The following is a 24544-nucleotide window of genomic DNA, read 5'->3' as shown; positions in this document are numbered from 1 at the left end:
GTGCGTGACGGTAAAGTTAGCGTGTAAGACAAATTTTTAGCCATGAAAGTCAAGTAAGTATAACTTTTCACATGCATTAAGTTTATAATGTTATAACTATCAACATTCAAAGGAAATGCTATTTTTTTTAATTGAGTGATTTTATCATATTGTAGGCAAGCTCATACGCAGTAAAATTTATTGATCTTGCAGTTATCAAAGTTATTAAATATTCGTGGTTAAGCATTGGTATCGTATCGCAACTAAATTAAAATAGACGAGATACTTCCTTGTGGAAATATCTCGTCTATTGCAGGTTATTCTAAGCGTAGCAGATTTATCGTTAAAAGAATCTGAATGCAAATTCTAGGACTTCTGATCGTCTAGTATGCAAATATATTCGATCAATTTGGCACGTAAAGAAATATTAGATATGTTCCATAGATACACACTATCTGTGGAACATAGTATGTTCCATAGATATCATAATGCTTAGTAAAAAAATAAGTGAAATTTTTTTCATTCATTACCCGTTTCTTTTCGGTTTCATACGCTTCGATGTATTTGGAAAGTGTACCGTTAAGCCAAAGCGCAGAAGTTTACGACTGGAGGGTGGAAAAAGGAAATTAAAAATTGGGTCTATTTTTGGTACACAACAAATTTCAGAAATTAGCCCAATAAACACATGCAAAATAAAAAGTAAATAATACTGTTTTTTAATTCATCTTCAGTTTAATTTATTTATTTTCGACTGAACTGAAGATATTATCGGGTCTTACACTAGGTGATAAGGTTTTCCATCACCAATGCGCACAAACTGGGCTAAAAATACACAGCGAACTTGAATTACTTAATGAAGCTGTAAGATGCTTGAGTTTAGGACACTGGTTAAGAGTAGTCTAGGGGTTTGGAGTGTTGCTCAACACGTTCACACAAGACTGTCATTTCTTATTTCGCATTAGTTAATACGAGACATTGAAATACTGAAGAAAAAGTACCAAATATCAGAATCCTGATAGATAAAGGTACCTAGTAAGTGAAACTTGTAAATAGCAAGGGCTATAGTGCTTAGCAGTGACCCTCCTCCAACACACGCAGCTAGCCGACTTTGCATATGTCCCCAGCTGGTCGCGGGTTGTATAATCCGATAAATGTGGATCGAAGATAGTTTTTAAGACACACATTATCTAATAATGCAGATTAGACCACTTTTTCCGGCTTCAGACATCCCTCGGTCGTTCGCAAGATTCCTTCTGCATTGATCTGTTTACCCTCCAAATTTAGTATTTCTGCACAATATAACGTGTTCTTCCATTCATAAGAAATAGTACCAAAGACTTTCAGCAAACAATTCGAATGGCTCGCAGACTTTCTTTGGCGAACTAACTCCATCTTTAAAATAATTGAAGTTGCATTTGCCTAACAAACTATGAACCAAAAAATAAAAAAATAAATAATAATAAAGCACAGAATTCCATCTTTTTATTTACACTTCTTGCGTGTGCAAGAACCCAAATATATAGCAAGAGTATCGAAAGTAAAGAATAAATACCGAGTTTTTCGTTACAGCCTCATTTCCCCCTCCCTCATCACTATTTCTGGAATTGCAGTGTTACTTGTTTTTACTACTATGCTTACTTGGTATTAGCTATGAAAAATTCCAAATTTACGCCCTGCTGCCTGGCATACACAGTAAAAGTTTCGCTTCTCAGTCGATGTGACGGTTTTTATTAACATTAAATTTTTGGTTGGTTTTAGAATTGTATCTATCACGACTAATTGTTGGTATCTCATGATGCATTTACACCAATAGTTTGAGACTAGTCCCATTGTTTCATTATTCTGTAGAATGTGTTATGTCGGGTCAGTTGTCCAACTTATTAAAGGTTGTTTTTTTTACGATAGCTTACAGTTTTCTGCAAGGGGAAAAATGTTCCTGATTTGTAAAAGAAAAATGGCATTACTGGCTAAATTATTTCACTGCTAGAATTAAAAGAATATGTAATGAAATCTACCCAAGACACAATAGACGCGCACACTGAAGGCTCAGCTATGTGCGCAAACACCTCATCGAGAGCAGGTGCTCAAACATCTCAGAGTCATCGAGGGAGGGTGCCTACTCTACACCTCTCCGTCTCCACTGAGTGATTGAGTAACCTCATACACCCGTTATCCACAAATCGCGTCATCTACACCACCGCCATCTACCGCCGACCACCACCCACTAGTATTTTTACAGACAATCACGCTCACGGCGGGATTCAAATCCGCAGCCTTTTAGCTGGAGAACGGATACGCTAACCACTCGATCATCAGGAGGGCATTATCTGCGCATGGAGTATACAGTGTGAACCAGTTTGAATTAAAATATTTTAGTGCTTATTAATACTCATTAATAATTATAATTAACAAGTTGACATGATCAGGATTGTACTTCGATCGTTGCTATGCTAGAAAAACGTACCTCAACGATGAGAATCGAACCTTGATCTGCGCAACGTGCAGTTTACAACAAGAAAAGATATGCGTAATAAGGAAATGACAGAAATGCAATGATCATCTACTACTATGAGCAATTTTATTTGAATTTTTCAATCCTGCATGAGGTCAAGATAGCTTTGGAGATGTTGGGGAATTGGAAGTCGTTGAATTCCTTCTGGAAGCTGCCACTTTTCGTACAAACAATTTCTAATTGCGCATCGACAAAGATGGATAAGCTCGGATGGATTGAAACATCTTTGTTTGAAGAGCGGTAGCCAAGGGAAGGTCACATCAAGGAATCGTCTAGCGGAATAATCCCAATCTGCCAGTAGAGAGAGTTGGCGGAATCGGTTATCTTCGTTCATTTCGTTTTGGAGTGCTGGCAGCGAGAGCTGAGGTGCAGTGCGAAGAATCAGTTGAGCACATTTCACTTTGCTTAGAAAGCAGTTGATGTCATTCTCTTCAGAATCGCCCAGTTCAAGCCAAATGAGTTCTTTCATGAAACGTAAAAGAAGTTTGTAAATGAGAACGTCTAGGCTGATGGAAGGGAAGTACATTGTTCTAGCACCGTATCTCAGCAACAGAAGCAGAGTGGTTGGAATATGCCGCAAATAGGACACGTGTGTGTAACAGTAAACATTAACAAACCTGTCAACAAATCTGTGGTTACCAATCATCAGCTTTCTTGAATTAGCCGCACGTAAGAAATAGGATAGAGGAGAGTCCAGTACTATTCTTGCCTTAGGATCATCGTGTCCAGGCCACTCCCATGGGTCTATAATTTCTCTAGGATACACCACTTCTTGTTGTCCAAGATTCCACCACCCGTCGGAATCTCCAATGCACATTAAGACTGCCGCCACAAGTTCTGTGTTGCTGTTATTTTTCCAGAAGCACACCTTAGCTAAAGAATAACCTGTACTTCTTAGGATTTCTCGTTTCTCTAACTTTATCCCAAACCCGCCCTCACTTTCGTTTTTAAATCTGTAATATAAATTCAAAATAGTTCGAATGTTCTGTTCTTCAGCCTGACGTTGAGTGTCTTCGCTGTTTTCTTGAGAATGCGAGTTTAGAAGTGCGCTAACGTTTGAGACGATTTCTCGTCGTAAATTCACCGACATTGGAATGGTAGAATACGATAGTCCCGCCATCTTTGTATTGCACAGTTACTTCCATTACGAAATTGCAAATGGTAAATTGTTGTGTCAATTAACATAATGAACAATACTCTTAATATATAAACAATTAAAAATTTCAACAATACAGTTAGTTCATAATGGATTTTCATAGTCTTTTACCAATGAACATTTTTTCTTCGGTTTTTCGTTGCAATCGCATTTTTAATTCTCCCCACCCCACCCCACAACTATTCTTAGGATTGCGATGCCCGGCTTTTTTTTTTTTCACTATTATCTTTAGCAGTTACGATACACTAACCCAGTTGATGTCTGATAGGTAACCCTAATATATATTGTCAGCTGTACTTCCTCAGACTGCCACCATCTGACTATGGTAAACTCAGTCTTAGTTGGAGAAGCAAAAAAACCTTACATCTACTAAGGGAAAGAAACCTACTGTGGCACAAATAAGAAAAAATATTTCATTGAATGCCTGTTCCAATAAGAAATGATTCGTTTAACGACATGGTTCGATGATCATCGATGGCATTTCACATTCCACCCCATAATATGGATGCACTGGTATCACGTGTAACGTATTCAAGTCTGCCAAGCATATTTGCTTTACAGATACTGAGGCGGACGTATAGTCAAGTCCTAAAGATGGCTATCGTATATTTGGAGTCTAGAATTTAAAAAAAAACAAAGGAATAAATCATTCTTTTGTTTGCTATAGTTCGATATAAAAAAATGCGCCTTCTTATCAAACATTGGCTAAATATATTTAAGCGTCTCCAAGCAAGAATCTTTCTGTTAATAAGATTTAAAATTTATATTACAAGGCAAAGAAATACTGCATGCAAACAGCCATATTACATATCGATGTAAGATCTATAAATCACTCATTATACTTTGAATTCAAAGTATATATCACTGTTTTTGAGAAGAAAAAGCCTGTTTGCTCTATATATAAATCGGAACTAATGTTCCAAGTAAAATCACGTATGTATCATATCCCGAGACGGATTCAAAGAGATATATTTCCAATTAAAACGTGCGATTACTCCAACTGCGCTAGGGAAGTACCACTAATAATAATTTGATAATAGCTGGGAAAATATCGAATCAAACAATTCTTAGCAAAAAACAAATTAAGAAAGTACCCCCCTCAAAGACAGAAACAGGTTAGGATGATAAAAAAAGTCTGCAAATGTTTGACAGCGTGCTACAAAAGTCTGTTCCTCTCCTAATGGACTGAACGAATGGATGATTTGGGAAAATGGATCAGCTGTTTCCTTAATCTTCATGATGCTGTCCTAATTGTTAAGAACAAGGACAGACCGAATGCATCGTTCTAGAGACTGTTATAACACAGAAACAGATGGTTATCATAGCAGGGATTCTTGTCTGGGCCATTTCCTCATTTGTCATATTTCTCTGAAATAAATTCTTCATCTTCTCTTCAAGGATTAGGTGACCAGTAAAAGCCTGTTCTGGCTTCACTGGTCTTTCCATCTTGCAGATAGTCTTCGTCTCTCTCTCTCTCTCCCTTTTATCTATATCGATCTACCTCTTTTAGAAGGGGATATCTTACCATCCTAAATAGATGTTCTTTCCATTTCTCTCTATATTCCTTGATCGTTTCTGATGTATTCATTTATTATATGTTTATTATGGTAAACTTTTGTGCATCCTTTAGTTGCTCTTATAAAATCTCATCTCTGAAGTTTGTATTTTACTTTCGTCTTTCTTTTTAACAGTCCATGTTTCCGAACATATAACAGAGTGGGAGTGGCCATTACTTTATAAAATTTTAGTTGAGTTTCTCATCTTTTTTTTTATTCAGTGTTATTTTAATTCCTCCACAGATTATATGTTATTTTATTATCTGTTTTATTTATTATGATCTGTTATTTTATTTTCTATAGCTATTTTTGACCTAACATGATGTCGACCTTTAAGTGTCATGGCTTTTGTTTTCTTTTGTGAGATTTTAAATTGTATAGTTGGCTAATTTTGTTTAATTCGTAAACTGTTTTTGATAGGTCATCTTCATTATCTCGAAATATAATCTGATCATCTGCATACAACACTGTATCAATAACAGTTCTTCTGGTTAACTGGATATCTTGTTTTATTGTTGGTTTCCATATTTTAATAATCTGATCAATATATATATATATATTGAACAGAGTTGGAGATAAGCTACATCTCTGTCTGACATCCTTATTTATTTCAATCTCTTTTAATTTATTACCTAATTGGAACAGTATATTTATCCTTATATAAACCTTTTATAGCTTGTACCAAATGTAATGGATATCCTTTTTTATATATATATTCCAGAGTTTTTATGTGAATTTTATGAAAAGCTTTCTCGTAATCTATAAGGGCAATATGAGTCTCTAAATTAAATTCTCGTCTTTTTTTAATAATGTGTTTTAGAATATTGTCTGTACATGATCTTCCATGTCTGAAACCATTTTGGTCTTCTGAGAGTAGATTGTTGGCAATATTTCTGTCTTTTTATTCAATATTTTACTGTACATTTTTAACCTGTATTTAATAAATTTATTCCTCTGTAATTTCCTCAGTCATCTGTCTCCTTTCTTTAATATAGATATAACCTTAACTTTCAACCAATCTAATGGAACCTCACGTTTCCTCCGACAGTTATTTATTAATTTTAAGAATCTGTGATGTAAATATTCTTTGTCATATTTCCAAAGCTCTATATTTATGCCATCTAACCCGGTTGATTTTCTATTTTTGATACCTTTAGTGTTTTTTTTTACTTCTAATTCTATTGGTTCTATATCAATACTGATTTCTTCATTATTATTTTCTGTTATTAAATTTGGGTCATTCCATAAATTCTTATAATGTTCTATCCATTGTTTCTCTTGTATTATGTTGATCTGGGCTGTATCTTTCTTCGTTGTTTAATTTCCTTAATATTTTGTAGGCTATGTCTTTTCTTCCATGTATGTCTTCTATTTTATTAATAAATCTGCCAAATAATCTTGTGAGCTTTCTATAGTATGGTTTTATCCATATTTTTTTTGTTTCCTTTGTATGTTTTTAAAGGATTGATTTGTATGCCATTTGCTTTTCTTTTATTGTATTTTTTATATCTGTGTTCCAGGATTTTTAATGTTTTTCTCTTTAATATTCCATTTTTCTTTCCAAGTACTTCAGAGGCTGCTTTGTGAATGACCTTTATTCAAGTTTTCCATTCTTCTATATCTTCATTAATTTTTGCTTCTTTTAGGTAATTGTTAATCGTGATTGATATAGCATTCTAATACTTTCTTGTTTTAATAAGATATATTTTGAATATATGTTCTATTTCTTTTTTTATTTACTTCTTTTCTCCATTTTGCTAGTATTTCATATAATCAGTTATGGATCTTGTTCCTCTGCCATTCCAAGTATATTTATTTATATTCTTTTTATGAAAACAGTATTAATTATTTTAACATTGTTGAAAATGCTGAAGTCTAATAGTTCTTGACCAGTGTTATTCGTGCAAGTTTCTCCATATTTTCCTAAGACATTTGGGATTGGATTATTTCCATCTCTAGCAGTAAGATCCCCTTCTATTAATATATGGTCGTTTTAATTACATTTAACTGATTTTGTAGTTCCTCAAAATTGTTTGGAATCCTCTTTCCTTCATCTTCAGGAGAACATACTCTTCCTTTGATATTTAAGTAGCTTCTATTTGTTTTTAATTTAACTGTTATAATCCGACCAATTACCAAATTGCACTTTCGTATTCTATTTTTCCATCTATTATCGATTAAAATGGCGACATCACTAGAAGTTCTGATATGTTGGTCCACTCCACTATATAGCATAGTAAAACAATCTATATCTTTTGTTACCTTTCATTTTTTTTGTTTCCTTATAACGGCTATATTAATATTTTCAGTTTCCAGTTTTTTACTAATTTTAATTCTTTTGTGGAATTTTCCAGTTCAAGTGTCTGAGTTATACAAAGTTTTTACTTGGTAAGATAACCTGGGGGACCAGAGTATCTCTGGTCCTCCTAGTCTGGCCCCTACCTCTCGACCTGTCCAGCTAGGGAGGCCCTACCAGTAGCGTAGCGTAGCTACCGCAGGCTCTTGAGGTTGTTGGTGCGTGCAAGCCACCGTACCGCGTCAAGGTGGAGACACCATTAAGGAGGAAATAAATTGTTCAGTAGGAGTAAGCACTGTTGTCGTGTGCATAATTTTCCAACAACACGCTTTGGCTCGAGGACAACTAGAACTCATGAGTTTACCCTTTGATTCTTCCCATGTAGAATGGTCGTATCGGTGGCTTGCGCGCACCAACGATCTCAAGAGTTGTTAGTTATTTAATTAAAATTTAATTAAATTTTAATTAACATTTTGTTAATAAATTTTGACTACTTTTACATAAGCTGGAAAACCTGCTCTAGACAGAACGCCCCTTCCAAATATGGAGTTTTTTTTTTTTCAACTCAATTCAGGCCTCCAATAAGCGAGGCGGTGTCTCACACCGGGCGTTAAAATTCATCTCCTACTTAAAAACAATTAGACATTCCTGCTCGCTGCGGGATTCGTACTAGTTATGCTTGAAGAGCGGATACGCTAACCACCCGACCAAGCTGGCAATTATAACATTTCAATTAATATTAGATGTTGTATTGTGCTTTGTTATGTGTGTAATGGAAGTTAATATAACTAACGCACCTTTGATCAGTTTCCTATCAGTTTGGCATTTAAACACAATGTTCGTTTTGGCAGTGCAATAGCACGCTATTACTGTATTTTTCTTTTAATTCTGTTAGCTTTTGGGAAGAACAAATTAACCACGAGATCTTGGTATATGTAATTAGTGTTAACAGTACTACACGTGAGTGCCAAGGGTAGTAGGTGTTGCCAAATGGAGATCATTTTAAATTAAATGGGTTCTGCAGTTGTTCACTTCTCTCGCCGTCCACATTGTCTGCACACTATTCTATGGAAATACAGTGCAATCAGTACTTACTACCGAAGTACAATTATTACAAGAGTGTAAATCTCTTGGAGGTCATAGCTTTCAACTATTTGACTATGTAACAATACAATATCGGTGGACGGTCATATTCTCAACATCCCCCCCCCCCACCCTAAAAAAAGCGATAGCACGTACAGCTAATAATTAACGTTCTGAAAAGCACAGATGCATACATTTTTTTGACGCTGTTCATATTGGCATGCATGAAGAGAAATTATCCAAATGCGTATTTTTATTATATGCGCTATCTCATAAAAATAGCAATAGAATGAAAATTGAATTTATACTTAACTACTACCGAACTATTATATGCAATTATATAAATCCGAAAGCACTTGCAAGACCGTAATGAATTATTTCATCTGAAAGGGAATATCTAGTACCAGTTTTACATAAAATAAAGTCGGTAGAAACCCCTCACTCATATCTGCTTTCTGTCAAAACGGCCATTCTTCCGAGCATCAATATCTGACTAGAAGCTTTATGAGAATGAGGAAAGTTGCAGAAAGTGCTATGAGAAATGAAATCAGGAGTATATCAGCACTTGGAGTAGAAAAAGGCCATCAGAGACGTGAAGTATGGGAAGGCAAATTACAATAAATTGATATTTGATCAGAAATCTCAAATCTGCAGGCATCTGAGTTGCACCACGGCTGCATTGCATAATTCAGAAGGTTGAATTTCAGATTAGAGCTCTCACAGTACCCATCTATAAAAAGGGAAATAACGTGGGATTTACAGATAATTTACACAAACGTACTTCTCATAAAGTTAAGAAAAAATATGAGAGAACTTGAACGAACTAGATTCAGGATCAGATTTTTATTAATATATATTCTGTAGATATGGAAAAGACTTACAAGCTGATAGGAGAAAAGTTGTTCAAAACGTTTACCATTTTATGGCGCAAATGTGACATTACACAAAGCAATGTATAGCCTGTAAGTAAACTGTAAGTCAGCAGTGACATGAGAATGCTGTACAGGAAGATGGTGTGATGTAAAAGACAACTGCGAATGCTATCTCCACTCTTATCAATATGAATCACAGTATGAAAGAAAGTAGCATCCAACTTGATAACAAAATCGAAATTACTCATTTCGCTGTTTTATTTTATGTGGATAATATTGTACTTTTAAATATATTCAGTACTAGTTTTCAGGACTCTAAATTGAACAGCTTCCGCAACGAATTTAGCATTAAAGCACAGGAACATGTCTATTGAAATAGTTGAACTAGTTTCTCAATGGAAAAACTTTAGCGCAAATGAAATATTTCATCTACTTAAGCGCAATTTTTAGTGAAGATGACGAATTAAATTTAGAAATAGCCAATAGAATAAGGAAAGCTGGTATGGTTGTGAAGCAGTTGAATAAATGTATATGCTATAACAGAACTGAGCCAGTCAGTTGTCTAGCAGTATGCAAGACTGTTCAAACCAATTTTAACTTAAAGATATGAAAGTTGTATTGGAGGTGGGTGGGGAGAATCCATAGACGTTTGACATTCCAGAAATGCGTCCAAAGACTTGAGGCTTTGAAGAGTAGTTTAAGTGTATTCTCTCACAAAAATATTCTTACTTTCTTTCATTCTTGTTTCCCCAATTAACAAAAGTATGCAAATGAAATGTATGCGCTATTTGTAATAACTTGTACTACCAGTGGTGCCTGTGCTGCCATCTGGTAGTGGTGGTGGTGAGCATAATGTTCTAGAAAAACTACTGAACTGGAACTGAATTGGAAAGGAATTGTAGGTTCTGAGATTGACCTGAGTTTCTAAAAATATCATGATTCATATTCTTACGGCTTTTCTTAGAATTAATACATTTAAACATGATTTAACTGCCTTCTTTTAGTATATGTACAATATCGCATTCAATCACTTCATTTATTGATTTGCTTTTAGACAATTTTGGCAAGCTATATAGTATTGATCGCGTATCAGTCCCACATAATTTAATGAATGATAGGAAAAGTGAGTACCACGTGGAAAGATGTGATTCATTTTCATGAATAGTGATATTTATTGATTTATCATTAAATATCACTATTCGTGATTCATTTTCACGAATAGTGATATTTATTGATATAAAAGTGCATTACTGTGTGTTGTAATTATTTGAAAACAACTCCTGGAGTAGAGATTTATCGAGGGAGATAAATATAAGAAGCAATCTAAACAGGAATAATGACATACCCCACCATAAATTAATTCAATATCTGTATCCATACTATCCCATTCCACTCTCCATGCGAAAAAAAAAAAAATTCTGCTTCTCTCTCTTATGCACTATACCTTTATACACATGTATAAAAGTATTCTTTTCCTTTATACAGTTTCTCAGAAATGTTCTTTATACAGACACTCTTAAACCTATTCTTTTCCCTCCCTCAACCTTTTGAAAAAATAGTCGGGGATCTATCTAAGCTCTTCTTAACAATTTGTGACATTCATATCATTCATCCGTGCTCCACCTATCTGTTAATTATTGGAGGCGTAAAGTAGCTTCTGTCATGTTTCATTTCCAGAGTAGGTCTCCGGTTTGTCTCCGTGCAGTGCAGGTGGTGGCTTGGCGGGCATGTTCAACACAGTTATTAACGAATTTCGAATAATCAGCAGTTAGATAAGGCTCCCAGTCGCTAAGTTCACATATTAGGCTGGAAAGGAACCGAAATCATTTGCTATCGTCATGATCTAACACAAAAAGTTAACCTACCAACCAAATTACCAGACAATCCTCAACATTCTTCCAACACTTAACCTTTTCTTAACCAGTTCTCCGTCCAAGTACGCTGTAGTTGTCTGTTTCTCTTGGTAACTTTAACCACAATCATATTCATGTAACCCCCTTTCCATCTCTCGATCTCCTTCTACCCAATCTCTGCCTCTTAGCCTGTTGCATCATGGGATTCACATGCCTGCTTTCCATGGTCGGATTACTGTTTTCGCTCTCCTATTCCAAATACCTGCTCTGAACTAAGAACCGAAGTAATCCTTATTGAAATTGAGCGCCTTCATTCTCCACTTACCATACCTCTCCATCCTGATGGTAACACTAACCAAAAATAAGGCAGACTTCTTGGCATTAGTCTTCTAATCTTATTTAGACAACTAAGGCAAATCACCTCCTGCAATACCATTAACTGCAAACAGCATACCTCCCCCTATTTTTTCGATAGAAAGACGTCAGAAAAATTCTCCAGTGGTCTTGATACTAATAAATATCCTGGTCTAACTGCCTTTCCGTTTTTGCTAGAAACATTTATGCCTGAATGAATACCATTCTCTATCGTACAATCTATCATATTCATCTCAGACCAACTCTGCTAACAGCATGAAAGGAAGCTTTATCCCACCTACAAGTCAGAGATCAAACTGTCGTCCCAGTTTTCTCACTTCAATACTCTTGACAGTGATGGTCAGCGACTAGCTTCTTCATTACCTGGAGATCCAGCAATTAGGGATCAACAATATGGATTATCCGACTTTGGACTCAGGTCATGGATATCTTGATATCTCAAAAGCAGTTGATCGTGTGTGGTATCGAAGCCTTCTCAACAATCTCTCCCTGTCCTTTTCAATTGGATTGCCAGTATCCTGTGGTCATTCTCTGCATATCATGGTGAATGGCTTCTTCTCATCAGATTTCTTTGTTTACACCCGTTTGTCGGAACTTATACACCAGTCTATCATGCAGTAGTCTGACGGATGTCTTTTCAAAATCCAGAAATAGCATTATATATTAGTCACTTATTCACCATTAGTCACCTTTATAAAATGTCATCATAGTAATCTAGTTACATTATAAAATGGGTATCCAGAAATTAATCGAAAGGTAATTTCTTTAAAAGCAATTCCTTAAAAAGCAATTAATCGGAAGGTAATTCCTTTAAAAACAATTCATCGAAAGGTAATTCCTTTAAAAACAATTCATCGAAAGGCAATTAATCGAAAACAGAATTTATCGAAAGGCAATTCGTCAAAAACCAACAATTCAGCGAAAAATCGCAATTCGCCGAAACTACAAATAATCGAATGAACAGTTCATCGACAAAGGAATTATAAGACACGTGAAGTGTTTATCAAACAAAAAAAAAACTGAAGTTTTTAATAGATTAACTTGTGATGTAATTGAAGCTTAGCATGATATTCTATTTATATATGTTATATAGACATGTGTGACAATTTATTTATTATATGAAACGCCTGGGAGTCAAAACCCTGCCATCTCCATGTGAGGCCGGATAACTCCCCTTCAGTTGAAGAGGACCGATAAAGATTCTTTGCGTCATGCACGGGATCCGAACTCAGGTCTTCTAACTAAAGGGCTTCGTTTATACTAAGTGAACTACTGAGGCTCCATTATTATGATTAGTAGTAATAGTAGTATTAATATGTGACGTATCTGCACACACCAGTTATATGGGATGAATTTTACTCCGATTTGGTATTTGAACTTTTTTTACAAAAAATTTGTCGAACCGTTCCAGTTTTCAGTTCAACTGTATTCGGGGCTACAAAAGAACAACATGTCCTTTTGTAGCCCCGAATTTTATATTGCAATATAATTTATTGCAATAACTCTGCATTAGTGGAATATGCCCAAATATCGGAATTTTTTGAAACGTACGAAAAGTCTGTGATTGGGTTTTGGTTTCAACAGAATCACTTTTATTAGAAAATTTTTGTAAGAAGTTTCGAAAGGATTAATAATTCTTCTCTAGCTGGATGAAATTTAATGAAATTTTATAGTTATGATCTAATTAAAATTTGTGAGTTTGATTTCAATCTCATAATTGTGGAAAAATTAGGTAAAACGAACTTTTTTCTTCTAGAGATAAATCACCATCTCCACAATGAGGCATGCTTATCGAATAAAGTTGTAAAAAAATAATTATAACGTCTCAATGACATCTACATAATATGTTGTGTACATCTTGGGAGACGCTATATTCTTACCGAACACTTTAAATCAATAGTTTTCGAAAGAATTCACCGAACAATTATTGGTGAATTGTTTGCGATGAACTGTCGTTCGATGAATTGCCATTCGATTAACAGTTTTCGATGAATCTTCACGGAACCTATAAAATGTAATTAGGTTACTGTGACAACTCTTCTCTTTAAAACATATGTTTGATTTCTGTACTCGATTTTTTTGCTTAATCTACCAACTCCTGCATCCTATTTCATTCCAAATCTTTAACAGTCCCTCCAGAAATACAAACCGATCTGTCATTTAATCCGTTTTGTTTCCACCGTAATACATGGAATAATTTTTCCCTCTTTCCACTTGGGGATCTCTTCAGACAACACACTCTCATTAAACCAGTCAATAGCAATGACGATCCTTAACGCATTCTTTCACGATACGTGGCAAAATCTCACCCCATTCCAATTATCGTATTCCTATCATTCTTATCAAGTAATCCTGATTTGAATACGACAATTCTCATATCAGGATTATTCAATAACATAACTTCCACTTCGTTCACTTTTAAGGTACCGAGTTGAGGGGCTGATTACTGAACTTTTCTCCCTCGGAACAATATTTTTTCCATCATTATGAGAAAGCTTTACGAAATGATCATTAAATAGTACACGTAGTATCTGCTTTGTTGATCCTTATACCATGGAAGGATAACTCCATTCAGAGTTATCCTTCCACGGTCATTCCTTCTCTTATTTCCGCATAATAATAATAAAAAAAACTCCCGCGGATTTTTCCTAGCCTGTTTTGCTAGTCCTCTCATATTCCATATTCGGCAGTCCTCTCATGTTACACCTTCCCTTCTCTTATTTTTCTAGTCTTCTAGCATGCTCATCCTAAGCATCCCGTAACTGTCTACCTTTTCCAAGATCGTAGCTTTACAGTTTATCTAATACAGCGGTGTTTTATTTATCATTCTTCTGGTGACTTAAGCTTGTCCTATAAGTGCCGATAGAGTAAAATCTGCTGATCGTTTATTTTGGAGTTGGAGTTTGTTATTGAGTAGTTACGTCTTGTAAAGTGTGTTTCATTTTAAGATTTACACTCCATAAAAAAAAATGAATTCATTTGTGAAGTAACAATTGAATAGCAGACATGATAATTCTCTAAAGGCTCGAAGTGAAAACAACCAACATTTCTATTCATATATTTTTCTACAAAACGTCTACGTCTTATAAACTCATTTGATGTGCGAGTAGTATATAAATTCATATTTTATTTCCAAATTTAAAATTAGTGTATCATAACGAGCTGTAATGCGTTATCAACCATGAATTTTATTCTGTTTGAGGTAGAAAGGAAAGATATTTCTTAATTAACTATATTATTTGTTCATACCTTAACCGACTCCCCGATAAGTTCCTTGCATTTGTTATAGCGAAACAGTAGCGAATGAAAACCGATGTAAATTTTAAGTGGGGGTGCTGCATATACAAAATAAAAAAATAATTCATTTGTCCCTAATCAGTAACCAATTTAGTAATAAATAAATTTACATATTTAAAAAAAATTGGTTTATTAAAAATATTTCACCCTCACCACGAACACACACCAATAATAAAAGTTTCGTACACAGATATAACTCGCGCAAGCATACAATTTATCTGTAGCGACACTGCTCAAACGAGCAGTGTCGGATTCACTTGTTACGTGCAGTGATAAGTGCAAAAATATCGGCGAGTCTAGCTGGAACTGACCGAACGTGATAATTCCGACATTGCGTTAGATCGCAGTGCATTTGTTTCGTAATCTAAAGCGTTAATCGAACAATTCCAATTATTAACTATTCAATCAATGTCGAAACATAAACTGTACCTTTAACATGTTGTATTGCATTTATATAATATTGTAAGCATTATTATTTATAAACATAAACAAAATTTCATTTTTTCGTTTTTTCCTTGGAGGAATAATCTCCAGTTTAATGTGTGTCCTCGTGCACAGAGTTGCTATGAAAGTCAGCCAAAGAACATTAAAATGACTAATGGTTGGAGTGCAGTTGCATGTTACGTGAACCTCCAGATTTCAATATAAGTGAAATTATCTTTTGTAATTAAAAATCGTACATTAAAATTTTAACTCAGTTCGCATGCCATTATATTATGTAGTTTTGGGTTGCCTGTTAGCCTTTTCTTGCATTTATCATGCAATGCGTACTCGCATCAAGAAGTAGACCTTTCTGGCATTTAGCTCCTGAACTTAAATACTTCCTCATTCGTTTATTTCTGGTACGTAACGTGATGATTAAACTCTACAGATTTACGGTGTTAAACCGTCTCAACGTTTTTCTTTCCAGCAGTCCGCTTTCTTGTATCTTAAGTGGAGAATAGATTAAATAGTATATGTTGCCCAAGTCAAATAGCGAAAAGCTCTCTAATTTATGAGTTTATTCAAATAGACCTTTCTACAAGTCATATATTATAACCTGCCTCCCGAGGCCGAACCGATCGCATTATTATTGCTGTGTGTCATATTTGAAGTGCCTGCAAATGCAAAAATATCGAACAGCATAAACGGTGGTGGGTAAGATAATGGAAATACTTCGAACACTTAGGGTCTAATCCTGTGACCATTGTTATGTTGCAAACTGCGGGATAACCTCAGGGACTGAAATTGTGCACATTTTCGACAATGTCCCTGTAACTCAGGATGTAGATTTAAAGGTGCTACTATGAGTCATCTTCGTCTAAACTAATGAACCTCCGTAGCTCAATCAGTATAGACGAAGCACTTGTGTCGGAAAGACCTGGGTTCGATTCTGGTCTCTTTCGACTAAAGATTAGTTAACCGTCTCATACAGAGGTAGAGGATTTCCCCCTTCTGGAAACTCAGGTTTTGCGTCCCTCAAAGCAGACAAACTGGCCAGTAGAACACACGCAACTTACAGACAAGAATACTTAGAGGCATAGGGGTAACCGCCTTACCCTCGTATTACGGATACTTGGAAGGCTGTGGGTGCTTAATTGCCGGTTAAGAGCCGCTGATGGATGGATGGACGTCAAACCAATATTCTTCCATTGGATGTAACAATGAAAACGCAAAGAACGAAGCAAGGGGGTGTTTACGCAGAGATAAGTGGTAAAATAATGATGCTGGGGAGACAAGTACTGTATATTCAGTGACATAAATTCACGTTTTATTTACGTTTTACACTAAATATTCTTTTTATGAAATGTTTAGATATCTATAAAATCTCACGGCTCCCTAATATGAGCAATGGTGGCACCCTATTTCTTAACCAATGATCTACAAACATTACATAATCCACCATCTAACTACAATAATGGTATTTTTTTGCGTTTATTTTAAATGCATGTTTTCTTTAACTGATTTGTCTGTGTATGAATGAAAAGCAAGTTTACAGGTGAAAAAAGCCCTCTACCACCGAACTGAGATCGAATTACTTACCTTCAGTTCATACAACTTCTAAGGACTCCTGTCACAGACTCAAGTATTTTCCAATCAAATGGAGCATTGCTCTATCGCTCATCCAACTGTGCTAAGAAAGGCATTGCTTATAATGTATTAGTCCTCGGTTATGACAGTAAATTTTTGTGGCATTTGGGAAACTTCTGTTTACTGGTATCGCTGGTTGAATAATGTTTGTTGTAAAAGATGGTGGCGCCTGTCAGTTTCGTTTATGTTCAAGGAGCTCACTGGTTATTCTCGTCAGGTTTTTCCGTTATTAGGGGAAAAAGATGTAAATCGCTTTCCTATTCTAGGAGCTGGGTAATTATATTTTACTATTGTTATTCGTTATAATCAGCATTAATAATACCCCCTTAGTACTTAAAATAAATGTTAGTAAAACAAAATAAAAAATAACTGGGATAACGGTGACACCTAAAAACTTTACAAATGATATACGGGCTATGCACGTGGTGTACTTCAGTAGAAGAAATGGTTTTATTAAAATAAATGCGCGCACATCTGGATCGGGACACTTCGAACAGCAACTAGGTTAAGAATATGAAATGTCTTTTAAAAGTGCGATAATAAAACTGCAGTGGCTTAGAAATTCTAAACAGGATGCTTCAACATCATAAGCTTTGCAGAAAATCGCCGCACACGAGAGTTGAAATGCTCGATTCGTTTAGCGATCTTCATTCGAAATAGGTGGAATTACAGGGACAGTTAAGTGCACGTGGAAAATTCCCGCGATCGTGGGCAGAATTCGTAACTGTGCGAAACAGAGCGGAGAAACGTCACGACTGTGAGGAGGGATAAGTGCAAAGAATGCCGTTTTAAAGATGCATGAGAACATGTTACTGGCGCGTGTTCCTGCCGTTGGAGTAAATGGTTTCACTCTCGGACTGTGATTCCGTCGATCCTGAACTCAGTCACGTTCTGACAAAACGAGGAACGAAGACTGGATTAGAAGGATAAAGGTAACGAGATTGCAGTCAAGGTTCACCGAAGGAACACACACACAATGTTCGGCAAAAGGGTTCGTGAGGATAAACCCACCGGAGATGGTGTGGGGGTTATTGCGGTGTAATTAAATTTACTAAACGCGGGCTGCATGTTTATGGCAGATTTGTCTTTCTAATTAAATATTCAGACAAAATGAATGCATTTAATTTTGCTGAGGGGCTGTGGAATACGTATACTAGTCGGTTAGGAAGTGAACGGGAATGAAGAGAAATTCTTCAGTGGTGCATAGTTGCGAACACAAGGACATTATTCTCTTTAAAAAGCACTATCACTTTTAGTTTTACGAACGCAGTTTGCGAGCAGTTTATTCGATTTTAAGAACAAAACCTCCATGCGTATTAATAAGAGTAATAATACTTCGATAATAAGGGTACTGTTACAATCAAGATCAAGTTATTAACATTTCTCGACTTTGTCTCCGTCTATTTAATCACAGTTTGTGTGATGCTGTTTAGGGAACTTTATTCCCTCTGAAATTTAACATTGAGTATTGTTAAAATTCGTTAATTTAAAAAGAAACATGCATAGCATAATTAATGTATTCGTTTTTTTTTTGTTTCCATTCAACTAATCTGCTCGATAGGAGATTCATTTCCTCAGCCTCCAGTGTCATTTCTTACAGAAGAAATGAATTCGAACGTGCATAGAACAAACGGGGAAGAGGGAAAATCCCTACATTCGTATGAAAAACAGCACTCTCAGACTTCTACTCTAATTTTTACCATCCTAACAACAAATGTGTTTAGCAAGTCTGAAAAAAAAGGGTCTTTGAGTGTTTGGATCTTTTGGAGTTTTCGTAAGAGATCCTTAGCTCTTTCGATATGTCCGCTAAGTTCATTCTCCTCTTCACAGTAGGGTGAGGGGGGGGGGTTGCAGGGAATTTACGCGTCTCTGAAACTTCTGTAGATTAATTAAAATAAACTCTGTGCCTAATCATGTATGCTTTTCCAACCCCATAAGGAAGACTGTCTCTGCAAACAAAAACACACTTAAAGAAGACAGTCTCCTTATGTTTTTGGCTGTTATTATCAATCCAAACATGGAATCTCGGTCAAGGACACGGCCTCATTTTTTTAAGCAACATTCTCTTTCCTGAATGAAATCTCTCAGAATATTTTCCTTCAGTATCATCCAGATAAAACATATTGGAGGCTACAGCCTTCTTTCTGTGGAATTTCATAACATGAGCACAAAAATATCCACCAGTCCGTCTTGAAACAATAATATTTACTTTTAAAGCTGCAACTTAGATTTTTCCCCCCTTTATAGGAATCCTATTCCGTTTGTAAACCTGTAAACAGAATATTGTACTCTAGAGACCAAATCTGGAACCTCTTTTAAATCATTTCTTCACTTGAAAGGTGAGATCGGTATAGACGAAGCCGTTTGGTCAGAAAGACCTGGATTCGATTTCCATGACATGAGCAACCTTTATCTGGTCTCTTTCGACTAAAAGGTGAGTTAGCCAGTCTCGTACGGTGGCAGAGAGATTTTTCATCCGGAAACTCGAATGTTTCGTCCATCAGAATAGGCAAACCGGCCCGTGAACACACACACGAATCTACAGTCATAAAATACATACTTAATCCCTCACTAGGAGGGCTCAACCATTCCTAAGGACGGTGGAGGAACCGGGGGGGAGGGACCCAGAATAATAATAAACTTAATTTCACATTACATCACAGTTGAATTCAAAAACCTGACCAAGTGGACTGTACAACCACATCCTGTTGGTTGTACAGTCCACTTGGTCAGGCAAACCTACAGTGTACATCTTTGGTCTTTTGGTATTACCAAAATAAGGATAAGTCCTCCCCTAAAAACCCAATTCCAAGCATGCTTATTAAGTAATGAACAAACAGTATCAGTTTTTGTAAATACGATTACTAATGAGATTGTTTAATGTTTCCCCATTGATTGGCCTCCAGTTTATCTTACCATATGAAATAGTAAGTAGCTTTAACATTACTTTCAGTACATAAAAAGTATTTACAGTTTATTCCGATGCTTCCGTACATCGACATTCTTTCAAATCATATGTGAGGAAGAGGTCGAAAGGCATTTTATCGCAAAGGTACTACGCGATACAAGAGCTGAAGGATGGATTATTTCCTATCTGCAGCAAGAAAAAATAACGGTGGAAAAGTCGGTAGCAATTCTGCAAAACTGGCAACATTCCAAGTCTCGTAAATACAAACCAAGAAAGACTCGATAGCTTAAGATCGCTTCTGACCTACACACGACGTGCACAAAAATGCCAAGTAGTCTGGAGAAGGTCTAAGGTCGAGTGAGTCAAGAAGATGATTGCCATTTAATGGAGAGCAGCGACATAGATATCGTGAGTTGTTTGTAAGTTAAAACCGTAAAAATTAGAAGAATCTCTAAGGACGTCTCATTTCTTTGGATTTTTAAAATAAGTAGAATCTCATCAAATAACGAGTGACGATCGCTACGTATATAATTCTCATTTCTAGTTTTCCATAATCCATCGTTGATTTTCATAAAGTTAATTTCTCTTTGGCTTTTTTAAACTTTTCCTTTGCCCTATGAGTGAGAATATAAAAGTTCAAATTATCTTTGCTTCTTAACTACAGTATTTCGAATTTCGTCTTTGACACTTTATTCCCGGGAACTTACCTTTTCTTGTTACTTTAGTATTAGATTTCTTACAGGAGTTAAAAGCTACTTCTGCCATCCAGGATGCTTTTACCTTTCTCCTTATTGCTGTTGTGAGAACAATTGTCCCCTTTGAATCCTGTCTTAGGACACGAGGACTTCAACTACTTTTAGTTGAGGTTCTTCAACTATTAGCCAATCTCATACAGCGATGGCCGAGTCTTTTCTAGCATCCCACTAAACGGGCCCCCGATGGTAGGAGAACATACACAATTATCACCTCTTAACCTTGTTTTTTTTCTGAGCTCTTAAAACATCATAGTTTTTTATTTTGTCCCCGTTTAGTTTTACCTGTTCTTCTTCCATTAAGCATCTTTAGTACTTTTTATTTCCTCCTTAAATTACTCATTTTCCAGTTTTCATACTTTGATTCTTTTTACTCTTTCATTTTGTTTCCTTTTCTTTAATCTCGCAATCTCTGCGTTTTCTAATTTTTTTTTTCATGAACTTTTTTTTCCCTACGCGCACACTTAATCATGTTTGTTTTCATCTGACATTTGGATTAACTCTTTAATTTGGCGTCCTTGTTAACACAAATTTATTGCAAAACTAAATTAACGTCGAACCTTTTGTGACAGTTTTTTAACAACCATAAGAAAAATACCTTTTAATTTAGTTTCGTTGGTGTGACAAGAATTATCCAAACGCTTGCGTCATTAGAAAGGGACTTGATCATCTATTCTGTTCGTTAGCAACTAGAATCTTGCCCCAATTACTTCGCTCGCATGACAACCCGAAGTGTCCGCGTAATGTCATTATCATGTCACCTTGTTCTCTCGTTGCTGTTGCGTCTCCCTCGAGTCTTTTTTTACGGTTCCTTGTTTGTAGGTCAGATCTGTCCAACTAGGGAATTAACGGGGACCGAGAATCTTCGAAGTAGTCTCTCTTCCAACTACAAGTGATGGACGTTAATCTTTACGCTGCATTTTATTATTATTTTTTATTTTGGTTTCGAACTGTGTCAGTTCGAAATAAAATGTATTATATTCCAGACTGCCGTAGTGTTTGGATTAGTATTTAGATAATTAAGACCATGGGGTAGCCTTTGTGTCACGTCTGTCATTTTGTGTGTTTAGTTACAGGAGAAACCGGAGAGAAATTCCTCCCAACTCTGAATCTCACTCACTTGAAAGGGCTTACTGGTTTCGAACCTAATTCATTCCAGCCAAGTCTCATCTTTTTACCCTCACCACGAAGGCTTCGAGAGTTTGAATTTTTTCCGGCACCTTAATATACAAACCATATAACATTTTGTTTTAAATTTTACTTTTTTTTTCTCTCCTTTCCTTTAAACCGATCACTACTGTATTTAAAAAACACCAGATGTCGCTACGAATTTTTGCAATTCCCGTTTGAAGACGATCAGGGATTTTATTTTAATTAATTTATTTATAATTTGGCCATAGCATTTCTCATAACTGTGCATGTGTATTGAGTATGACCGAAACTTCGGAAATGACCCTTAGAAAATCAAATCAGTATACACAAATGGAACAAAGGTTTAATTAATTTACTTAAAGCCACTTTAGCATCCAAATGAATATCGGAACATGTGCATTTAAACCTTATTAAATATCCTCATTTTACCGATGTAAAATAATATAACCATGTGACTTACACTAATGCATGCATTTTCATTTTAGGACTAACAGGAGATCATTTTAGCATTTTTAAAAATCTTTTGGAATTAAGAGTAACTAGTGTAGAATTTCATTCCATATTTATAGCCGCAATAGTTCACTGACACTTGTCACTGTTTCCATATATACCATTCATTTTGTTACTTTGTCTTCTGATATGCATGTTTTAGTTATTGCATATTTAGAAGTTCCCATTGGACATCCGCTAAGCTGTTTTACGGTACTGATACTTTCCCATGTTGTATCTGTGGGTTATGTTCGGCATAGAAATTAAAGTGTGGTTCATTTCTACATCCACAGATAGGTTGGGTAATAGTAAGAGGGGGGGGGCAATCAGATGTTTGGAAGGGTAAGCGATAGTTTCTAAAGATAAATCTTGAGATATTTTTGTTTGATTTCGGATATTGTTTATGCATGCGAAGCTAGTACCACCCTGGCATGCGTTAAAACTGGCAATACAGTGTGGCATTTTTGGATGAGTCTTAACTTTTCTTCTATTGTAGCTAACAGTTTTTGAACTTTGACTACAATAGCCATGTCAATTTGTGAAACGTCTGAAGTACAATATTTGTTCCTTCAACCAGCACTCTGAAATCTCAGTGAAAAGAGGTGCTATTGTTCGTGTACGTAATCAGTCGAGCTATGCCCTTCCGTAAAAGATTGTGATTAATGTACAATAAAGACTGTAATAATCAAGAATAGACTTAGAAACTCCCTTACTTATGTACATGTATCTTTCTGTGGACGGATGTAATGTTTATAACCAGTTATCTTTCCACGCATACCGTAAGATTTTTTTTTTAAACATTAAACCCAGCTTATGACTGTATAATCTTGTATATTTATATCCGTGTGTCATTTCGCACGTAAAAATTGGGTTGCAACTGGTTTTCTTTTTTCTAATAGTTTTATATTCTGCTTCGTTTTAATTTCTCAGACTTTGAAATGATTATTGAAGTCGGTGTTGTTCATTTCTACAGCGGCGAGAGATTTCTCATTCACCCTTATACAATTTTCTTTGCTTTTTCAATGAAACCATGCACATCAAAAACTAAACAGTATCCCACGGAACTATCCACATAATGAATAAGTCATCGTGAAGATACCGCGAGATGCTGATATCTCCACGTTGTGGAGATATCAGCATCTACTACTTTTCGGAAAAATGCAGTATGAAATGCCCTGAGAACTGATTTACTCTCTTTATCTAAATTGCTGTTTTTATCGTAAACTATTTTAAAGGCAAGGGTAACCTATAAGGAGGAGTAATTGTCTGTTTTAATGCATTGACTGATTACCAATTTTTCTACAAAAAAAAAAAAAGTCGAAACGGGTTTTCTCATGGCGAAATACGTAGGGAGGTTATGAAAAATTCGGTAGCAAATTCAACAATGCTAACTTATGTCATACAGGACAAATAAACGCAATAATATCATAAAGATAAGACGGGCATTTACCAAAAGAAAAATGTAGAAATAAAAATAATGGTCAATATTTTTCAATATCCCAGATGAGTTTATGTTTATAATTCAGAAGCAATTAATTGCCATTTTTCGACCTAAAATTAGATCGAAAAATTGCAATTGACAACGTACTGTTGTATGTTGTCAATTGCATTTGTTGTCAATACAACAGTATGTTGTCAATTGCCGAAAATACAACATACTGTTGTCTTTATAAATATCAGATGTTTAAAGTTATAGAAATAACGAAAATAATAGTCAACATTTTCAGAATTACTTCTGCGTAATGAATAAGTTGGCTCATAACCTAATAATTCCTCAGAAGCAATTACTTTCCCGTGTAAGAGTTTCCTTTGCGACTGCAGTCTTGGTGTGCGCTCTGCAAAGAAAGTTTTGCTTGCAATAGGTTTGCTTCGCACACCAGTTCATTCCTTCCCCCTTCTGTCTATCCACCGCACTAAATCAAAGACCCTATCAATGATCTCGAGCTCTCCCATCTAATAATCTGAAGCGGAAATATAACCTCATACGACCTTTCGTATGTCTAGAAGCGAGACAGAAAACGAATATCCAAAATCCTCTCCGGAGACAAATTTTTATTTAACACACGGAAAGGGGAAAAAAGTGATTTTCTTTTGCCATAAAATCTTAGTACTTTAACCACCTCATCGCAAGACATATTTCTTTCTTAAGTGTTGTGGAGAACCAAGAAATTCCATAGCGCTACTTTCATTGGCA

General features: G+C 35.6%; 1 protein-coding gene across 1 annotated transcript; it reads right to left on the bottom strand.

Annotated features, from left to right (window-relative positions):
- Positions 1-2570: 2570 nt before the first annotated feature.
- LOC150095479 (uncharacterized) lies at positions 2571-3611 on the bottom strand. Its single transcript, XM_090410688.1, has one exon. It carries the CDS (start codon positions 3609-3611, stop codon positions 2571-2573), a length of 1041 nt encoding a protein of 346 aa, XP_090266814.1.
- Positions 3612-24544: the final 20933 nt, after the last annotated feature.

The sequence above is a fragment of the Typopeltis vanoorti genome, chromosome 20 (assembly GCF_054136105.1).
Source record: "Typopeltis vanoorti isolate ZY-2024b chromosome 20, IOZ_Tvanoo_1.0, whole genome shotgun sequence".
NCBI classification, from domain to species: Eukaryota; Metazoa; Arthropoda; class Arachnida; order Uropygi; family Thelyphonidae; genus Typopeltis; species Typopeltis vanoorti.
This window is presented reverse-complemented; position numbering and strand designations above follow the sequence as displayed.